The following is an 18308-nucleotide window of genomic DNA, read 5'->3' on the forward strand; positions in this document are numbered from 1 at the left end:
AGTGCAGTGGTCAGAAGAGTGTGATAAAGCTTTCGAAGCTCTGAAAGAATGACTCACTCATGAACCGGTCCTGCGATACCCAGATTTTTCAAAAGAATTTATACTTCAGACAGATGCCTCGGAAGTAGGCCTGGGGGCCGTACTCTCCCAGGAGTTGGACGGGGAAGAACACCTGATACTGTATTTAAGCCGTAAACTGTTCCCCCGGGAACAATGGTACTCCACAATAGAGAAAGAGGCCCTGGCAGTGAGATGGGCCATCGACGCCCTACGTTATTATCTGTTGGGGAATAACTTCAGGCTGACCACAGACCATGTCCCCTTACGATGGATAAATAGCATGAAGGACGCGAACCCCCGGATACTACGTTGGTATCTCTCACTGCAACCCTATGACTTCCGCATATTTCATCGCCCGGGTAAGGAACACGCTAACGCGGACTTCTTTTCCAGACAGGGGGAGGAGGGGGCGGGCCAACCGGAGGAGTCCCTCTTAAGGGGGAGGGTGTGTGACTGGGTAGCCCCGCCCCGCACTAGCCCCAGCGACGTAAGACCAGTAGCTCTGACAGAGGAAGTCCCACCCCGTTCGTACTGGGCATGCTCCAGATGCTCACTGAGTATAAATGGAGGGAACTCAGCTCAGTAGGGGCTGGTGGCCGCAAGGGAAGGACCTGATTGGGAAGCTCCTGCAGAGGACCAGCCGACACTCTTGAAGCCGCCAGGAACAGAGGCTTCTACAGGCTGGCACGAACCCCTACTGCGGGAGGAACCAGAGGAGGTGACGGATCCGGAGAATCATGGAGAACCCTGGGATCTGTGGGAGACCCCAACTCCCCAGCTGGTAGGGAGCAACCCAGGGGAGGTGACGGACTGGTACCTTGACCCCGGTAAGCCTCAGCGTGTTTCGGTAGGACCCCCTCGCTGAGCCAGTAGTAAGGTCCTACGGCCCTGCAACCAGGGGCTCTTATATGGACTCTGGCCATTAGGTCGTGCTGCCCTGCAACCCGGGGCGCTTATATGGACTTCGGCCATTAGGCCGTGCTGCCCTGCAACCTGGGGCGCTTGTATGGACTCTGGCCACTAGACCGTGCTGCCCTGTAAGGAGGGGCATGAACCCTCACAGTCTCCAATAAATCTGAGCTACAGCCTATCAAACTGAACTAATATCCAATTGGGTGACCAAACAGCCTTCAGGAAATATAGAAACCCACATCACATGGATAGAATACATGACAATGAAACTCCAGAGCAGTTTACATCTGATTATTCAGAATCAGGACAACAAATTCTCCCATCACTTTCTCCTCTAATTCATTGAAACCAGCTTCACTCAGCACTTTCTCAATAGTCAGTTATACTACTTACAAAATGTTTAGTATCCTTGTATCCCTATAATGGGGGACAGAACAGCTACCTTGCCAGAAGTGGCTTTACCAATAAATGGAACCTGGGATTTAAACTCCAAATGATCACACTGTGTTTGGGGTCCATTTGAATTCCCCTTCCAGGTCTTTGATACTTTCATCTCCAGTCACAGCAACTCTGGTATAGGATTAAAGAACTCAAAGCATCATTTCCATGCATAGACAACGGAGAACGCTTCTTTACATGACACTTTGAGAAGTGGATGGATAGAATGTGATGAAGATAAACTCTGCATGGCTCATAGAAAAGGTAACAGTTGTATAGTTACGGGAAGGAAGGAATCTCTGAGTCACCCTGTCTCCTTCCAGTGTCACAGAGGCTGAAATGACACCTTTTTTTTCCTGCCTATGCTCCTCTTCATTTAAATATAATTTGAAAAGTTCCCAATATAACTGCTCTTCAGCACAACCAAGAGCAACGTGAGAACAACTGGCAATGATACAATCTGTATCATTGGTTACTCTAACAATAACTTTGTAATAGGAGGAATGGTATAAATGTGATGTTCCCTGGCTCCTGATAGGAAGGGCACACTCGAATTACTCATGGGACAATGGAGTTGATAGAAAGGACAAATGGGCCACTTCAAAACAGGGTGAACTGCAAAAGGAAATATGGGCCACTCATCTGGACAAGCTGAGGGATAACGGTGCTGCAAATAGTTCAAACAGCTTTACAAGTTACTATGTGGGAATCAGAAAAAGTATTAAAGAAAAAAAAGTATTGATAGTCCTAGAGGTTTTTATGGTCTTGATTTCCCTTTCAAATTCTCTGATGGCTAACATGGGCTGAGTGCTAAGAGAAGGAATTCCCACACTTACTGCTTTCATAGGTTCTCTCACCTGTGTGGATTCTTTGATGGCGAAAAAGGCTTGATCTTTGAGTGAAGCTTTTCCCACACTCACTGCATTCATAGGGCCTCTCACCTGTGTGGATTCTCTGATGATCAGAAAGGGTTGATCTGTGAGTGAAGTTTTTCCCACACTCACTGCATTCATAGGGCTTCTCTCCTGTGTGGATTCTCTGATGGTGAAAAAGGCCTGATCTTTGAGTGAAGGTTTTACCGCACTCACTGCATTCATAGGGCTTCTCTCCTGTGTGGATTCTCTGATGGTGAAAAAGGCCTGATCTTTGAGTGAAGGTTTTACCGCACTCACTGCATTCATAGGGCCTCTCCCCTGTGTGGATTCTCTGATGCCTAATAAGGTGCGAGCTGCACTTGAAGGTTTTCCCACACTCACGGCATTCATAGGGCCTCTCCCCTATGTGGATTTTCTGATGGTTAAAAAGGCCTGATCTGTAAATGAATTTTTTCCCACACTCACTGCATTCATAGGGCCTCTCCCCTGTGTGGATTCTCTGATGTTCAGAAAGGGCTGAGCTGGTAGAGAAGCATTTTTCACACTCACGGCATTCATAGGGCCTCTCCCCCGTGTGGATTCTCTGATGGTGAAAAAGGCCTGATATGTGAGTGAAGTTTTTCCCACACTCCCTGCATTCATAGGGCCTCTCCCCTGTGTGGATTCTCTCATGCTGAGAAAGGGCTGATCTGTGAGTGAAGTTTTTCCCACACTCCCTGCATTCATAGGGCCTCTCCCCTGTGTGGATTCTCTCATGTTGAGAAAGGGCTGATCTGTGAGTGAAGCATTTTCCACACTCACGGCATTCATAGGGCCTCTCCCCTGTGTGGATTCTCTGATGTTCAGAAAGGGCTGAGCTGTTAGTGAAGCATTTCCCGCACTCACTGCATTCATAGGGCCTCTCCCCTGTGTGGATTCTCTGATGTTGAAAAACACCTGATCTGTTAGTGAAGCTTTTCCCGCATTCACTGCATTTGTAGGGCCTCTCCCCTGTGTGGATTCTCTGATGATCAGAAAGGTCCAATCTGCGAATGAAGTTTTTCCCACACTCAGTGCATGTATTTTTCCTCTTTCCCCTGAGGATTTCCTGCTGTGTTGTGGTTTCCTTGAGGCCCTTCTGAGTTCCCCGACAGGAAATAAATTTACCCACTTTCTCTCCTGGCTGGTTTCCCTGCTCTCTTTCTTGTCTGTGCTGAATCTCACAGGATTTTCCCTGCTCATGACTGCTGGACACATTCCTTTTCCATGTTTGCGATAATGCTCTGTGTTTATCCACTTGCTCAACATTTTCCTGCTGAGAATTCTGCTCCTCTTTCTCACATACCATTGCATCACCTGCTGTGATACAGACAGAAACCTCAAACAGGGATGGAAAGGGGAAGACCAAACCAAAACAAGTGCTGGAGAGAGGTCAAATAAAAATCAGGAACTGAACTCCCCCAAATAGGAGAGAGGAGGGGATCAATTCAGCCTTCACATCCCATCCAACTTCACAGGGGGAAGGGAGGAAGCTACAGCCTGGTGTCTGCTAGGATCTATAGGAAGCCATGAGCTAGGATTATCCTGAGGATATGACCCCTGCTAGGGACAATAATGAACTGAGACACCTCCCAAGGGCTTTGTAGGGCATCCCAGATGTTTCCTTCAGGCACTTACAGATTCTGAGTTGGTTTAATGTTTCCTCATCTGTGCAGGGAGCTCTCAGTATCTCTCTTTCCTCTGAACCCTGGAGGTCTGGGACCCATGGCTCTTCCCCTTGTTCCAGCCGGGAGATCACATCAGGTTGGGAAACTGGAAACCCTGCTCAGATGAAAGAAAACAAAAGGAATTCAGTTGATTTCATAAGACTTCGTCATAAAAGACATTCTATTAATTTATCTTCAGGGCTTAGTGTGACCCTTAGTGCCTGGGGCAGTCCTCACTGAAAATGCCAAAGTCAAGGCAGGCTGAAAAAGGGAGAGCAGATGCTCTAAAAACTGGTGGTTAACACTGATGTTAAAAACAACAAGGAGTCTGGTGGCACCTTAAAGACTAACAGATTTATTTGGGCATAAGCTTTCGTGAGTAAAAACCTCACTTCTTCGGATGCATAGAGACTCTATGCATCCGAAGAAGTGAGGTTTTTACTCACGAAAGCTTATGCCCAAATAAATCTGTTAGTCTTTAAGGTGCCACCAGACTCCTTGTTGTTTTTGTAGATACAGACTAACACGGCTACCCCCTGATACTTGACACTGATGTTAAACTCACTGACCAGTAACAAACTGTGCTTCTGATCACCCACACTGGTTATCGAGAAGCTGAAAAAAGAAATCACACAGCCCCCTTTATTGCATTCCAGTTCTCTGAATCCCAACCAGCACCTAGGTCCAGTACAGTGATAGGGTATTTAAAAACTCTAATCACAAACAAAATGTTGGAAGGAAGGAAGGAAGGACAGACGGATGGAAGGAAAGAAAGAAGTCAGATACTTTCCATAATCTATATATAGGGTTCTTAGATGTACTGGTGAGTTGCTGGCATGAAAGTCCATCTGGAACACATCCACAGCTTGGATGGGTCATTCAGTCCTTTGTTCAAGGCTTCAGTTTGTAGAGAAGTTGCTCCAGAGGTAGGAAGAGGGACTGAAGACAAAATGGAGATGATGCGGCTGCCCTTTATATTCCTTTTGCCACGTGGCTTGTACTTCCTGTGTCCCAAACACAAGCTTCACAGCATATGGCATGGAAAAGCCTTGGAGTTCTCAGTACACAGGCATAGCCCTGCATGTCTTGCTGACTCAATAGGTGTATCCCCTTGGTCCTTTCCATGGGCTCATTGTACAGCTGATGACCCTGGATAGGCCATCAAATGGGCTAGGCAGTGCTGACACCAATATGTCTGGGGGTGTCAACCAGAAACACTGCACAAATCTGGAAATACAGATATACCGTACATATCTGTAACTCACAATACAAACAGAAACAAAATGATCACACTTTGAAAATCATAACATTTTCCATGACACCTTACATGGCATATCTAGCATGATTCATTGCAATTTTATATTATTATTAATACCAATATGATAAAGTGTCTCACAATTTCATACAGTGTCACACTTAGTAAATCAGTGAATTCGCAGGATCAGCTCCCCAGGTCCTTGAAGATACTGAACACTCGTTATGAGGGATTGAAATACTCACATATCTGCTGGGAACACACACAGACAGACACTGTGTCAGTCTGTACCCCTATGTTCACTCGTTTAGAAAATTATGATCAATTTTGTACCTAGTATGTTTTGTGAGGTATCACTTGAAATCGCATAATCTACTGAATATTATCCTCCTGTTAAAATGTGTAGCAACACTAGATGTAAAGTTATGAGATTTTACTGTTTGATATTACTGAAAAAGTTACAATTCTGGGGAACACCCACAGAACAGTTCCTCAGAGACAGCAAGGCAAACAGCTGGTTAAATAGCCATTGTCTGGAGGGGGAAGGTGTGAAGAAGACATTTACATTTCATCACAGGGACCACTTGAGGCTCCTATCTACAACAGACAGCCTGTCACCATGACTCGGCTGAGAACTGAAGTTGTTTCTAGTACCAAGGACTGAATTATAAAAAGAGGTGAGGAAAATGCTTGAGACTCTCTCTCCCCCCTTTCCCTCTGCTCATGACAATTCCTGAAGAACTGAACTTGGGCGGCAGGGGTGGGTTAGGGGGAGTCCTGGCTTAAAGGAAAGCCAGCATATGGTGAGAGAAACACTTGCTTTGAATCCATTTTAGCTTGTTAACTTAGATGTTAAGATTGTTTTATCTTGCATTTCTTTTGTAAATAATTCTGACTTTTATGTCTCATTACCCGTAGTCACTGAAAATATTTTTTTTCAGTAGTTAAAAATCTTGTTTTATTGTTTTATCTAACCAGTGTGTTTGGAAACTCCGTTTGGGAGAACAAGGCTGGTGCATGTTATTTTCCACTGATGAAATGACAGACTTCCTATGAGCTTGCGTTGTTCAGTAGTGTGCTGGACAGTGCAAGATGCACATTTCTGGGGGAAGTCTGGGACCAGAGAATTTTCTGGGTTTCTCTGGTGGTGTACTGTAATTCGTGAGTCGCTGACTAGCAGTACTCAATACTGTGTAGCTGGGAGCGAGTTACATGCTGGAGACTGTGTGTTACCTGCCCAGGAGTGGCTGTTCTCACAGTAAACCAGGGTAAAAGGCACCCTAGTTGGGGAACTGAGGGGACACAGCTGTTTAACAGTCCAGATTGCACTGTGGTTAATGTCACAGACACTCAATTTCAAAGAGTCTCCTAAAACACAGAGAAAGTAAATCCATATCCCAAAAATCGAAGTCTCCAGACAGAGGGCAAGTCACCCTGGCACTGCTTCTTGCTGACAGAAGTACAGAGACAATGAGAGAGTCCTGGGGAAGCTGGGAACAGTAAGCATGGGCTGGTGGGGTTCAGTGGAGAAAGGGAACAGAAAGGGCAGGGATATTACTGAATGCAGGATCTCAGCAGTTCTAGATGTGAGGATAGCGCATATTGCAGCCCATTGGAAAACATAATCCCACCTATACATATACAGTAACTCCTCACTTAAATAATGACAAGTTTCAGAGTAACAGCCGTGTTAGTCTGTATCCGCAAAAAGAAGAACAGGAGTACTTGTGGCACCTTAGAGACTAACAAATTTATTAGAGCATAAGCTTTCGTGGACTACAGCCATATGCATCCGAAGAAGTGGGCTGTAGTCCACGAAAGCTTATGCTCTAATAAATTTGTTAGTCTCTAAGGTGCCACAAGTACTCCTGTTCTTCCTCACTTAAAGATGTTCTGGTTAACGTTGTTTCATTGTTACATTGCTGATCAATTAAGGAACATGCTTGTTTAAAGTTGTGTAATGCTCCCTTCTAACATCATTTGGCAGCCACCGGCTTTGTCTACTGCTTGCAGGAAGAGCAGCCCGTTGCAGCTAGCTGGTGGGGGCTTGGAACCAGGGTGGACCGGCAGCCCCCTATCAGATCCCCCAAGGTCCCTGTGCAGCAGCTGCCTGCAGTTCAGCTGTGTCCCTCCCCCCACTGCCATGTGCTGCTCCTGCCCTCTGACTTGGAGCTGCTCCCTGAGATTCCTGCTTGCTGTGCAGGGGGGAGGGAAGGAAGGGGGGGGCTAATGTCAGGGTGTCCCCCTCCTTCCTGCACCCCCCTTAGCCCATCTTCCATAGAGCAGGGGGGGACACCCCAGGGCTCAAGATGGAGGGAACTTGCAGCAGCTGCGGTCTCAGCAAGCTGATCTAATTAACAAGGCAGTGTACTTAAGAGAAATGCGCATAGCTCCCTCCATTCCTGCTGCGTTGTGTAGAGAGACAGAGTTAACCCTTGAGGGATCAGCCAGTTGCTAGTTCATCATTTAGCAGTAAGGGAAATATCCCACCCTCTGACTCCTCCACCTCAACCAAGCTTCACAATCGTCACTGTGTACCAGTATTAAATTGTTTGTTTAAAACTTATACTGTGTGTGTATATATTTATATATAATATAGTGTTTTGTCTGGTGAAAAAAATTCACCTGGAACCTAACCCCCCTCATTTACATTAATTCTTATGGGGAAATTGGATTCATTTAACATCGTTTTGCTTAAAGTCGCATTTTTCAGGAACATAATTACAATGTTAAGTGAGGAGTTACTATAAAATGATGGGGTCTAAATTAGCTGTTTCCACTGAAGAGAGAAATCTTGGAGTCATTGTGGATAGGTCTCTGAAAACATCCACTCAATGTGCAGCAGCAGTCAAAAAGCGAACAAAGTTGGGAATCATTAAGAAAGGGATAGATAATAAGACAGAAAATATCATATTGCCTCTATATAAATCCATGGTACACCCACATCTTGAATACTGCATGCAGATGTGGTCGCACCACCTCCAAAAAGATATACTGGAAATCAAAAAGGTTCAGAAAAGGGAAAAAAAATGATTAAGGGTATGGAACAATTTCTGTATGAGAAGAGATTAAAAAGACTGGGACTTTTCAGCTTGGAAAAGAGACGACTAAGGGGAATATGATAGAAGTCTATAAAATCATGACTGGTGTGGAGAAAGTAAATAGGGAAGTGTTATTTACTCCTTCTCATAACACAAGGACTAGGAATCACCAAATGAAATTAATAGGCAGCAGATTTAAAACAAACAAAAGGAAGTATTTCTTCACACAACGCACAGTCAACCTGTGGAACTCTTTGCCAATGGATGTTGTGAAGGCCAAGACTATAATAGGGTTCAAAAAAAATAACATGATAAATTCATGCCCATCAATGGCTATTAGCCAGGATGGGTAGGGATGGTGTCCCTAAACTCTATTTGCCATAAACTGTGAATGGGCGACAGGAGATGACTCACTTGATGATTACCTGTTCTGTTCATTCTCTCTGGGACACCTGGCATTGGTCACTCTTGAAAGACAGGATACTGGTCTAGATGGACCTATGCGCTGACCCAGTGTGGCCGTTCTTATATACTAGGGAATCTAGTGAGTCCAGTGTAATGGGAGGGAGTAGGAAAATTCCTGGCTGTGGAGAACACTGGGAAATTAGAAGCTATAATTCAGGAGTAACAGACTCTAATTAGTCTGGAAAAGCAGATTGTGAAAAAGAAGAATCGGAGTCATGTGAGTTTGGGAATGAGGGACTCAAAAATCCAAGGAGCCTGAAGAGAAGAGGGATTATGGCTATTACATATGGTGATAGGGGAGCAAGACTCTCCATGTCTCAAGAATTTTCACTACCAACCTCAACCATTTTCACATGCTGGGGTGCAATCCAGATGAGTGAGGAGTTGTGTCATCTGTAATGCTGTGTGAGATTCAATGTTCTGCTTATCATAGAATATCAGGGTTGGAAGGGACCTCAGGAGGTCATCTAGTCCAACCCCCTGCTCAATGCAGAACCAAACCTCAGACAGATTTTTGCCCCAGATCCCTAAATGGCCCCCTCAAGGATTGAACTCACAACCCTGGGTTTAGCAGGCCAATGCTCAAACCACTGAGCTATACCTCCCTTATGGAGCTCCCTTGTCTGGATACTCCCAGCCAGCATTCAAGGATGCATGGAGTGTCTGTGTGATAAGTAACCCTGGACCAGCAGCTCTGACTCCAGCAGCCTGCTTGTTACACCCAAAGCACATTCTGGTCTGGGTGGAGAAGGGCACGGGTAGGAAGCTTCTATTCGTTATGCTGGACCTAAGCCCCAGTTTTACTTGAGCAAACTGGAGATATTTGACACTGTGTGATACTGCTCCTGTGCTCTGTTCCAGAGACCCTCCCCTGCTGCAGAACACTTTGGGTAGTGTGTGTGTCACTGGCATATTGGGGTGAAGCTGAAACAGGACAGAGTAGAGGTGGCATTGTGGGCTGGTGTGAACCTTATCTCTTCATTTCCCCTTCCAAGAACCGAGGGGACAGTAACCCTTACCCAGCGAGGTCACATTCTCATAGTTCTCCTGCAAGACGTCTCTGTAGAGAGCTCTCTGAGTGGGGTCCAGCAGAGCCCACTCTTCCCTGGTGAAATACACAGCCACCTCCTCGAAAGTCACCGGCCCCTGAAAGAGCAAGAGTCCAACACTCAGTACCTGCTGCCCCACTCACAGCCCCCCTATACGTGGGGGACAGGAGCCAAACAAAAGCTCTGGGTGGCTCGCAGTCAACATATTCCCACCCCCACCCCACTCAGAGCATCCAGAAAACACCAGGGTGAGGGGACGAAGAGAGAGCCCCTTGTCTCTCCCAGCAGATGCATCACACACCTACTAGCCACAGACTGATACAGGAGATGGAGCCCCTAGCAGGGTCCAGGAAGAGCTCCTTGGTAGGAAGCCCAACACCCCTAAGCCTGACTAGTAGGTGCCCCCTTCATATCTCACAGCAGCCGCTGGTTGGGTCAGGCTCCAGCACTAGGAGTCTGGTCAGTTTTCCTAGCTCCATGTTGGTGGGTTATTTTCTGTTCAACAAATTAGAGCATTTCCACCTCTGAACCTCATGGGTCTGTTCCTAGTTTCTAGGCTGCTTGTTAAACAACTCCCAGCAGGTTTGCCACACCCTGTCCTCCTCCCTTTCTCCACCCTCTGCATTTCCTGCCCTGCTCCAACCTCCAAACCAGACTGTGCAACCTTCCTATCTCCAGTGTATTTGCTGTCCCTCTCCCTCCAGCAGGAACCCACCAGCAACCCCCCAATAATCCCTACCTGAACTGGCTCCTCTGCAGCCATTTCTCTCCCCTGTCCCATGGGAGGCTGGGATGAGCTGGAGCGAAACATGGACGTCATTCTGCAGCCTGTCTGGGTGAGAAGGGCAGTTGTTTAGGTTTCAGAACAGGCTTTAGTTAATTTCACATAATGCTTCCCCCAGGCCCTTTCCCTGCAGAGAGAAATCCTAGATTCTGCCATGCTGAGAAAATGTTTGATCTCTTTATTACACTGCAGAGCTGGCCCCTCCTGCCAGGCTAAGCCCACAGACACATTTTTAACTTCCCTTCTGCCTCCCTGCATCCTGTAACTAAGTCTCTGAACACAAGGCTAGAAAAAAAGCAGAACCAAAGGAGTCACTTTTGATGATTCCCTCTAACACTGACCCAATGGGAGCCACATCCCAGCAGGAGGGATATGGAGTCAGGAACTGGGTTTTCCTCGGTCTGATCCTCATCTTGTGCACAGGAAAGTGACTCTACCCAGGGTGCAGTAATACATCTGTCTGGGCAGGTTAGAGATCTGGAAATCTCTCTTGAAACTCTTCTCTCACATGGCCCCCTTCAGTCTCTCTTTCTCCTTCTATCTCCTTTTCCCTGTCCCTTCTCCCTGCCCACCTGATAGCAAAGTCCCATTCCTGGGTTGTTTGCTCCCCCATGGCTGGATTTGCTCCTGAAATTGCTAATGGGAGGAGAAATGGGGTGCGGGGGAGGGGCTATTTGTGTAGAGTCATTTTAATGCCAGACCCCAGCATTTTCCCTTGACTTCTTTTAGTTACCTGGAGTCTCTGGCTCAGAATTTAGTATTAACAGGGCCCAGGGGTGCCTCAGGGGGCTAGTACCAGCTGGAGAAAGTCATCACCTGGGCCAGGCAGAGAAGAAGCTTTAATTAAGGTCACTTCCCAGCACAGACCCCCCGCTGGGGGAGCTGCAGTTGCCAAGCCTGGTCTCCCAGATCACAATGGAGGCTGCAGCGTCTGACCCAGGAAGCTGAACCCCAATACCCTGAGCACAGAGGAACAGAGCGTTTGAGCAGCTTCCCTCCTTTAGCTCTCTGGAGAGAGCAGCTAATGAGAGCCCCTCCTCACAGGGAGAATTGCTAATCTCATTTGCCCCACTGTCCATCTGGAGTCACTCCTAGTGTTTCCATGCAGTGACTCTGGATTAACAATGTTCTCAATGAAACCAGATTTCAGAAAGAACGAGTCCAGAATGCTGTGGAAGAGACCATTGTGTGGCAGTGCTAACCCCCTTCACACCCCCCACCCCCCCAGATCTAGGACAAGGACTGGGGGACAGGAAATTTCCTAATGGAACCGGAAGTTCTTGCAGTTTTCAAGAGGGGAGAAAAGCAAAATGTGTGATTTCACCTCACAGTGTTTGATAAGTAGATAGAAAGTTATCACAGTGACTGGGTGTGGCCGGGGAATGTCGGGCAGTGCTTGGAGCCAGGATTCTGGCACAAGCCAATCAGGGAGAAGAAGCATGGTTAGTAGCAGCCCCCAGAGCCCCCAGCCAAGGTCCCCCAGAACCCAGACCGCCGAGCCAGGGTCCCACCAGATATTCCCTGGGACCCAGCCCCCAGACTCCCTGGCCAGGGACCCCAAATACCCCTCAGAGCCCCACCAGCCAGACCTTCACTGCCAGCCTGGGAATCCCAAAGGGTTCCCCCCACCAAGAGCCCCCAGCAGCCATGGACCCCCCACTGGGAACTCTCACTGCCTGCCTGGGGTTCCCCCACTGCCTGCCTAGGACCCCTGCTTGCCCTCCACCAGGATCTGCCCTGCCGTTTGCCTGGGACTCCCTCCTCCACCTAGCGGCACCCCCTGATACTTTTCCGTGGGACCCCTCACTCTGCTTGCCCAGCATCCCCTGACCTAGTGTCAGGGATGCCCCTCCACAGCTCTGTGCACTGGGTATGGCAACGATCCCAGGAGTCTGCGGAGGAATCCCAGACAAGAGAGCCCGTGGCACAGCACCAGGCACTCTCTAACCCCACGGCCCCCCTCTCCAAGAGACACCCACCCCCGCTGTTCCCCAGCCAACAGACCCTCAGCTGGGCACATCAGACCCACTTCCAGGACCCATAGCCTCAGGGCTGGGCACATCAGAACCACCCCTCAAAACCCCAAACCTCCAGAATCCACCAACCTGACAAGGGTACACCCTGCCCAGCCACCCAGAGGCCTCCGCCTACCACAATGCCCCTTCAGCTTCAATCTCCACACACACACACTCCTCCACCCACCCAGCAACAGTGTTACCTCACAGTGTCTGATAAGTAGATCAAAAGTTATCACCGCCCCCTGCTGGCCAGTCGCACAGGCAGAGGGAGCCCTGGGGGATGCTTCGTTAGCAGCAGAACGGAAGACACGGAGGGCCAAAATAGGTAAGAAATTTCCATGCCCTGTCACTAGCAAATCACTGCTCTACAGCCAAAATGCTTCTGAAATAAATGTAGTCAAACTTTACTAATTCTGGGTCACTGAGAACGAAAATGATGCTTAAAATTGTTGATTGGCTCTAGTTTTCAAGATATGCTATTGGGTCAGTATATACGACCCTTGACTTAGGAATGGCGGAGGATAAGTGAGTCATAAAGGGAAGGGATCTCAATTTAAACCAGAAATGACTAAAATACATCTTTGACTGGATCTATGAATAAATCTATGACTGGGTTTGGACAGTACTTGCTTTTTAGGCAAAACAATGAATGATGCAATCTGAAGCTGGTATTGCGTCATACATGATATGAATTGCATCATGTTATTCCTAGAAGTCATGGATGATGCAATCATAACGAAGCTTACATCACTCTGCTGAACAAATTGCCCTATATCAGCTCTAGAAATCATACAGTGTCGTGCTCTCTTATTTGTCAGTGTTTGATTTTGCAAAGGGACACATTTCTGTTTAGCCAAAGTGAGCAGAGATGCCTCGTACTTGTGTGAACAGTGCAGATAACTTCTGCTATGTTTGTGGTGAAGTGACTTTTACATCACAAAAGCGCAGTATAACCACTATGGTTAAGAAAGCCTATCACCTTTATTTTGGCTGCAAAATTGGAGATCAGGACAAGAGGTGGGCCCCACACATATGCTGCAACACTTGTGCAACAAATCTTCGCCAGTGGTTGAACAGGAAAAGGAAATCTATGCCTTTTGCAGTGCTAGTGATTTGGAGAGAGCCAACAGATCATCCCAGCAATTGTTACTTCTGCATGGTGCCTCCAGTTGGGAAAGGTGTGTCAAAGAAAAAAAAGTGGACTGTGCATTATCCAAACATTCCATCAGCTATACGCCCAGTACCCCACGGAGAAGGACTGCCGGTTCCTGATGCACCAGAATCATTCTCACTTGAGTCAGACGAGGAAGAGGAAGAGGATGAAACTTCTGGTCCTGAACCATCAATGTCACAGGACTCACATTTTCTCCCACCCTCCTCCTCTAAACCACATCTCATAACACAAGGTGAACTGAATGACCTTGTCAGGGATTTGGAACTACCCAAGAGGAAGGCAGAGCTGTTGGGCTCCAGACTACAGCAGTGGAATCTCCTGGCAGGTGATGTTAAGGTTTCCATGTTCTGTGACCGTCAAAAGGATCTTGTCCCATTCTTCTTCATGGAAGGTGATCTTGTAGCCTGCAACAACATCGATGGTGTGATGGCAGCCCTCAACTTCGTTCACGATCCAGATGAGTGGAGACTGTTCATTGATTCATTGAAGACGAGTCTTAAAGCTGTTTTACTGCATAATGGCAATGTTTTGCCATCAATTCCAGTTGGTCATGCAGTCCATAAGAAGGAAACCTATGACAACATGAAACAACTTTTGAGGTGCATAAACTATGACCAACATCAGTGGCAGCTTTGTGGCGATTTGAAGGTTGTTGCTCTCTTGCTTGGTCTGCAGACTGGATACACAAAGTACTGCTGTTTTCTCTGCGAATGGAATAGTCGTGCAAGAGATTCCCACTACATCAAGAAAGATTGGCCACTCCGACAGTCATTGGAGCCTGGGAGGAAAAGTGTCTAGCATCCACCACTTGTTGAATCAAGGAAGATTTTGTTACCACCCTTACGCATCAAGCTGGGTCTGATGAAGAACTTTGTCAAGGCCATTGACAAAACACAAGCAGCTTTCAAGTACCTCCGTGGAAAATTTCCAAGGTTAAGTGAAGCTAAGATAAAGGAAGGTGTCTTTGTTGGTCCTCAGATTCGTGAACTTCTTCGAGATGATGCATTTGACCATGCACTGCGTGGCAAGGAAAAGACAGCATGGAAAGCCTTCCAGTTAGTGGCAATAAATTTTCTCGGAAACAACAAGGCAGACAACTACAGGTTGTTGGTGGAAAACCTCCTCAAGGCATACAAAAGCCTTGGTTGCAGCATGTCACTAAAGATACATTTTTTGCACTCTCATCTAGATTTTTTTCCACCGAACTGCGGAGCAGTGAGCGACGAGCACGGCGAGCGATTTCACCAGGACATTGCAACAATGGAGAAACGCTATCAGGGCAAATAGAGCCCATCAATGCTTGCAGACTATTGCTGGACAGTGACAAGAGATGCTCCATTTAATGAATACAAGAGACAAGCCAAGAAGCGCCGAGTAGACACTGAATAGGACTAAACTATGTACAGAATAGTTTTTTGCCTTTTGTTTCATAATAAATTTTATTTATATAACCCTTTTGCTGATTTTTAAAGTGTTACATAAACAGGACAGGTGAAATATTATCATGTAAAGCAACCATAAACACATGAAAAGACCTAGGTTTACAATTTATGATTAAAACTCTACTATCTACACAATATACATAGACATAAAATATAAAAACTTATATATCTTAGAAACAGTAGCCAATCAGTTGTTTTAATTGTCATATTTGAATTCAGCACATCAAAATACATAATAAAGAGCACATTTTATCTCTGAAGCAGACGGACTTCTCAAAAAATGTAGACCAGTGTAATGGATCCACCCCAGAGATGGCTACATCTTAGCACTGTGGGAAGCAGCCCCTCGCAGAGACAATTTGTCATGGGGTTTGGGATACTTCTGGACCCACGGTGCACTCAGAGTGACCAGCTGGAGAAAAGAAAAGGATCCAGCCAACTCTCCCATTACCAGCTGGGAACCACTGATCCCCCAGACAGGGGGAGGCCTCTGGCTTTGATGGGTATTACGTCGCCGAAACCCTGCCCCACGTCCTATGCAGTTGCAAGCCCCACGCCAGAGCCTGGCAACTGCGACACAACGCCGTCCAGGACCGCCTGGTGAAGGCCATCGACCCGCGGCTGGGGGAAGTCACCGTTAACCACACCGTCCCCGGTACCGACAGTCCGCTGCGCCCAGACATCGTCATCACGGACGAGGTCGGAAAAAAGGTCATCCTGGTCAACATAACGATCCCGTTTGAGAACAGGACCCCAGCCTTCCGTGAAGCCCGAGCCCGCAAGCTTGAAAAATATGCCCCCCTGGCTGACACCCTGCGGTCAAAGGGCTACGAGGTACACACAGACGCTCTGCTTGTTGGGTCCCTGGGACCCATGCAACGAGCGAATACTGAGGACCTGTGGAGTGGGCCGTCACTACGCACGGCTCATGAGACGCCTAATGGTCTCAGACACTATCCGTTGGTCCTGGGACATCTACACGGAACACATCACCGGCCACCGCCAATACCAAGAGTGAGCCCATTAGACCTCGCTCACCTGCAAGGGAGAAGGGACTCGCTAACCCCTCCCCCCGCTGGGCCTTATCCCCTGAGGCCCGAACCCACCCAACCTGACCGGCTGCCGCCAATACCGAGAGCGAGCCAGGGGAAACCTCGCCCACCCACAAGGGACCTATCAATTCCCCCCACACACACACTGGATTTTACCCCCTGAGCCCCGAACCCACCCAACCCCATCGGCCGCCGCCAATGCCGAGAATGAGCCAGGGAGACTTCGCCCACCCGCAAGGGGGAAGGGACATATAACCCCGCCCTACGGGACCCTATCCCCAGAGCCCCGAACCCACCCAACCTAACCGGCCACCACCAATTCCGTGAGTGAGCCGGGGAGACCTCACCCACCCACAAGGGGGAAGGGACCCGTATCCTCCCCCACCGGACCTTACCCCCCCCACCCCCCCGAACCCTGAACCCGCCCAACCCCATCGGCCACCCCCGATAACGAGAGTGAGCCGAAGGGACCTTGCCCACCCGCAAGGGGGAAGAGGCCTATATACCCCCCCCGATGGGCCTTATCTCTTGAGCCCTGAACCCACCCAACCTCACCAGCCAAAGAGTGAGCCGGGGAGACCTCGCCCACCCACAAGGGGGAAGGGACCTCTTAACCCCCTTTCCCCCCCACGCTGGGCCTTTTTCCCCTGAATCCCGAACCTACCCAACCTAACTGAATCCCACTTCGAGAGGGTCACCCCCTCACCATTACCCAACCCACCTACTTGTACCTATGGCTATTTGTACCCCCTGTGTGGATGATTGACCCTCATCACTTATCAACTGTGTCTTGATCTCACCCACCGCTTACCCCCCCCCCCATTGGAGACATTAAAGTCTGTATGTATTATGTGCGTTGCCAACTCCAACATAACATCCTCCCCATACTCTGTATGTTCCCCCCAATGATCGACAACTGACTTGTCAAATCTTTTGTACCGTTTATTTTTAAATATTCTCTAATAAAAATTTAAATATATGGCTGGTCTGTTTCATCGGCAAACATTTTTAAACAGAGATAAAGGAGGGAACAAATGATTCTCAAAGGGGAGGGGAAAGATGATCACTGGGAAATTGACCCCCCTGCAACAATCAGGATGGAGAACGACTGAGGACAGCAAATAAAATGGGTGGAAAAAATCCCCCCCCCCCCATTGGAGATTTTAAATTGATATTTGAGAAATATGAAGAGAACAGGGGGAAAGCAGGAGAGATGAGAGAGCTGATCAGAGATAATTTGAGTAGAAAAGGGGGGGGCGCGATCTGTCCCAGATTTTATAGCCACGTGTGAGATACTGAGAGAGAAAAGGGGAAGAAGAACTGGAGAGAATTTGTATCGGGGGTGGGAGGCAAGTGGCACAAACAGGGACAGGATCCAATTAACTCCCCTCCCCCCTTCCCCCGCCCGCCACTTCTCCCCCGGGGATTTCCTGGCTGCACAGAGACAGTTCAACCCCCCCACTGACCTCCCCCCTCGCAACTCCGGCTTCTCCCCGCCCTGCCCGACACCCCCCCTCCCCCACACCACAGGGGACCCCCCGCCGGGCCCAGTCTCTGCCCCCCCCAATCCCAGCGGGGAAGAGGACAGATCCTGCTGCAGCTCCACTGGGGCCGAGGCGGGGCCGAGGCTTCTCCCAGGTTCCCGGGGCGGAGAGTCACTTTCCTGCCCGGCCCCCCCGCCCGGGGTCTGTCACTCACCGGGGGCTCCGGCCCGGGGCTGCCCAGGGGGCGGGTCCCAGCTGGAGAAAGCCCCTCCTCCCGGCCGGGCACGGGGGGGTTAATGCCGGGCTCCCCCCGCACAGACCCCGGGGAGCAGCAGCTGCTCAGCCCGGGCCCCCAGACCACACGGAGGCAGCAGCGGAAGTGACGTTGGGCGGGGGATAGGACGAGTGGGGCTGGCACGGAGCATGCGCAGTAACCGCTGCTGAAACCCTCCTGGGTTTCCTGGGCGGTGAGGGCAGAAGCGCCCCCCGCTGCAGGCTGGGAGATGTAGTCCCTGACTCTCCCTGGAGGGGAAGTGACGTTAGACCGGAAGGCCGAGCCAGCCTGTGTACGCGC

At 48.7% G+C, this 18308-nt stretch overlaps 1 protein-coding gene across 1 annotated transcript; it reads right to left on the reverse strand.

Moving 5' to 3' along the window:
- Positions 1 to 1486: 1486 nt before the first annotated feature.
- On the reverse strand, positions 1487 to 11353 carry LOC128823011 (zinc finger protein 883-like). Its single transcript, XM_054005011.1, has 5 exons — positions 11298 to 11353; positions 10520 to 10612; positions 9751 to 9877; positions 3942 to 4085; positions 1487 to 3623 (listed from the first exon to the last, which is right to left on the reverse strand). The coding sequence occupies exons 2-5, from the start codon at positions 10598 to 10600 to the stop codon at positions 2221 to 2223; spliced, it is 1755 nt and encodes a 584-aa protein (XP_053860986.1). The 5' UTR covers positions 10601 to 10612; positions 11298 to 11353; the 3' UTR covers positions 1487 to 2220.
- Between the last annotated feature and the right edge of the window lie 6955 nt (positions 11354 to 18308).

Source organism: Malaclemys terrapin, chromosome 15 (genome assembly GCF_027887155.1).
Source record: "Malaclemys terrapin pileata isolate rMalTer1 chromosome 15, rMalTer1.hap1, whole genome shotgun sequence".
Lineage (NCBI taxonomy): Eukaryota > Metazoa > Chordata > Testudines > Emydidae > Malaclemys > Malaclemys terrapin.